This window comes from Phlebotomus papatasi, chromosome 3 (assembly GCF_024763615.1).
Source record: "Phlebotomus papatasi isolate M1 chromosome 3, Ppap_2.1, whole genome shotgun sequence".
NCBI classification, from domain to species: domain Eukaryota; kingdom Metazoa; phylum Arthropoda; class Insecta; order Diptera; family Psychodidae; genus Phlebotomus; species Phlebotomus papatasi.
This window is the reverse complement of record NC_077224.1, coordinates 50,356,811-50,359,361: the sequence shown is the minus strand read 5'-3', so window position 1 is coordinate 50,359,361 and position 2,551 is coordinate 50,356,811. Positions and strand designations below refer to the sequence as shown.

General features: G+C 38.8%; 1 protein-coding gene across 1 annotated transcript; it reads right to left on the bottom strand.

Moving 5' to 3' along the window:
• Positions 1 to 468: 468 nt before the first annotated feature.
• On the bottom strand, positions 469 to 2,150 carry LOC129807195 (transforming growth factor beta regulator 1). The gene is made up of 2 exons (XM_055856293.1): positions 1,951 to 2,150; positions 469 to 1,883 (listed from the first exon to the last, which is right to left on the bottom strand). Exons 1-2 carry the CDS (start codon positions 2,050 to 2,052, stop codon positions 975 to 977), a joined length of 1,011 nt encoding a protein of 336 aa, XP_055712268.1. The 5' UTR covers positions 2,053 to 2,150; the 3' UTR covers positions 469 to 974.
• Between the last annotated feature and the right edge of the window lie 401 nt (positions 2,151 to 2,551).

The following is a 2,551-nucleotide window of genomic DNA, read 5'->3' as shown; positions in this document are numbered from 1 at the left end:
CTCGTAGAGAAAACGGTGTTTTACAAAGGTGTAGATGAATAAATTTTCTATGAAAATATGTCTTCTCCGTATTTTTTCAAATTTGCGGAATCCCGTAATAAAGCGAAACAAAATGTGATAGTATCTCATGCCTGATACTATTTGCCCCAGCATTATCGAGAATGGTCACAAAATTACCTTTTAGAAAACAGCTCTATAAATGTATTTCCTTACAAAATAGAGGAAAATGACTTTCACAAAGTTGTAGAGCAGTAAATTTCCTATAAGACTGCACTAATTAGAAATTTCTGGGGCGCTAGGGTAGCTTGTGAAAAAATAAAATATCCGTTTTGTGACTTTTTGCCCCAGTCTCCCCTATGCAATTTTTTGCGTCACTGGCGTGAATTCGCGAGCTTTTTTTCGGTCCTGAGAATTTCTTTAAAAGCGAAACTTCCTGTAATGCACAATTTTAAAAATAAAAAAATTTCAGATGGTAAATTAGCATTTATTTATTTTATTTCAATATTTGTTTAGTTTATTTTTTAGTTTTATTTATACTTATTAATTGGTGGCTAAAAAAAATTTAAATACCTATTTACCGTATTACCCCACTCTCCCCTATAAAAAATTTAAAATGACTTCGAAGATCCAAATAAAACTTTTTAAATCTATTATTTATTTTTTATTAAGGAATATGTCCAAGTATTTCCAAGAAATCCTAAACATGTCGAATAAAAAGTCTGCGAGATCGTGCAATGAAAATGCGTATTGATACGTTTCTTATTTCGTGGCTCATTTAATCCATTAAATTGTAAAGCGTGGAGTCCATTGAAGCTGTCTTAACGGAATCAGTTTGGCAAATACCCGCTCGATTATCACCTAATTGCACTTGATGTGAGAAACATTTGGGCAATTTTGGCCTTTTCTGATCCAGCTCTAACGGCTCTCCCTCCACTAAACATTTTTCATCCCGCCGACAGCTCCGTGGAAGGTCGTTACTTCTTGAAGTACTGCTCACTGGAATCTTGCTCGAAGAGCTCATCTGGTGGTTCCTCCTTGATTTCCGGAACAGTGTGATAGGCTGAGATGGCGATGAAGCGTTGCAGAGCCTCAAAATTCAGAGCCGGATCATTGTCCTTGTCGAGAGCATAGGTGGCGCCACCGACCATCTCGAAACCCTGAAACCGGGAGCATTTTCTGGCGCTGGGAAAGTTCTGGATGAGTGTCATGATGGTGGGATGAGCCAGACCGAAGAACCAATCACCTTGAGGACGCATAGCCATGTTCCGGAGGTCCATGGTGCCAGATAAATACTGAAGAAGAGTTGCATGGCAAGAATCTGGGCTGCTTCCGGAAATAACAACATCCGGATCGGATTCAATGTGAATCTCGAAAATCGGAGCTGATCCACCATCCAGGATTTTGCATGTGTACACCGTCTTGCGCCGTGGATCCCGGACACTTCCGTAAATCCTCATTGCAGAGTACCCAACTGGATAGATCCACTGTTCAGTGTGGAATGCCGGCCTGTCCCAAACAATCTCACCCAGGGACGAGATTGTCAAGTGTCCAACACTGAATGGGTACTGAGTAGGATGTCCATTGGCATCAATGGTAATTTCGACCATTTGAGGCTGGGATTTGGTTTGCTGCTGAGCCAGCTGCTTATTCTTCAGGCTTGGCCTTCCAGGCTTTCCCGTACCCTTTACCTTTGCCGGAGCTGTCCCATCCGGATTTGTCTTCTTCTTCGATTTCTTCATGTATTCCTGACTAGAATTCTTAAACATCTCCGGATCCGGAGGTTCAAATTCCATGAGTTTCTTGAGTAGAAATCGACGTTCCTCCTTAACCAGGACAATATTATCCTGAAGCTGAGCTACTTGGTCGCACAAGGCGGCATTTTCCTGCAAAAGGAAAGTTCTGAAAATCAGCAAACAAGCCACTGGGAAAAATTCATCCGAGGAAACTCACAAAAACCATTTCTTTGATTTTTCTCTTGATTCTCTTCAGCTTTCTCCGATAAATTTCATTCTCATCACACTTCTGACTGTACTCCACATACTGATAAGCCATTTTTCAGGAATTTTCTCTATTTTTTTCAAAGAAAACTACGCATTGTTTACAAACACAGAAGTTCCACACGCATTTTCTTAAGTTCCACAACTTCAGTCACCTCTTGAAACAGTCACAGCTATTGCAATCAAGTAAAATTACTCAGTGCTGCCTCACACAACATTCCGTAAATTCGCAAATTATTAACGAATGCAACAAAAAAAGCAAATTGGGTCGAAGAAATACCTTTGACCCTATTTGGTACTTTAAGAAATTGTATTCTCACCTATTGGCATTTGAGATATGAATTGAATACTAGGGTGGCTCAAAGAGAAAAAATGGTGCATGCTGACTTATTTCAGTATTATCATTATATTATAAATTTTCTTTAATATTTTTGATAATTTTTTTTATGTTATGTTTCTGAATGAAAAAGTGAATAATTCTATCGATTTAGAAGAAGTAAAAAAGAATTTCATAAGTCCAAAAACAAACGTTTAAGTAGCACTCTTCGGAAAAC

Coding starts and splice junctions, on each gene's coding strand:
- LOC129807195 (XM_055856293.1), bottom strand. CDS start 2,052: ATGGCTTATCAGTATGTGGAGTACAGTCAGAAGTGTGATGAGAATGAA. Junction 1,884..1,950: donor AAATCAAAGAAATGGTTTTT/GTGAGTTTCCTC, acceptor TTCCTTTTGCAG/GAAAATGCCGCCTTGTGCGA.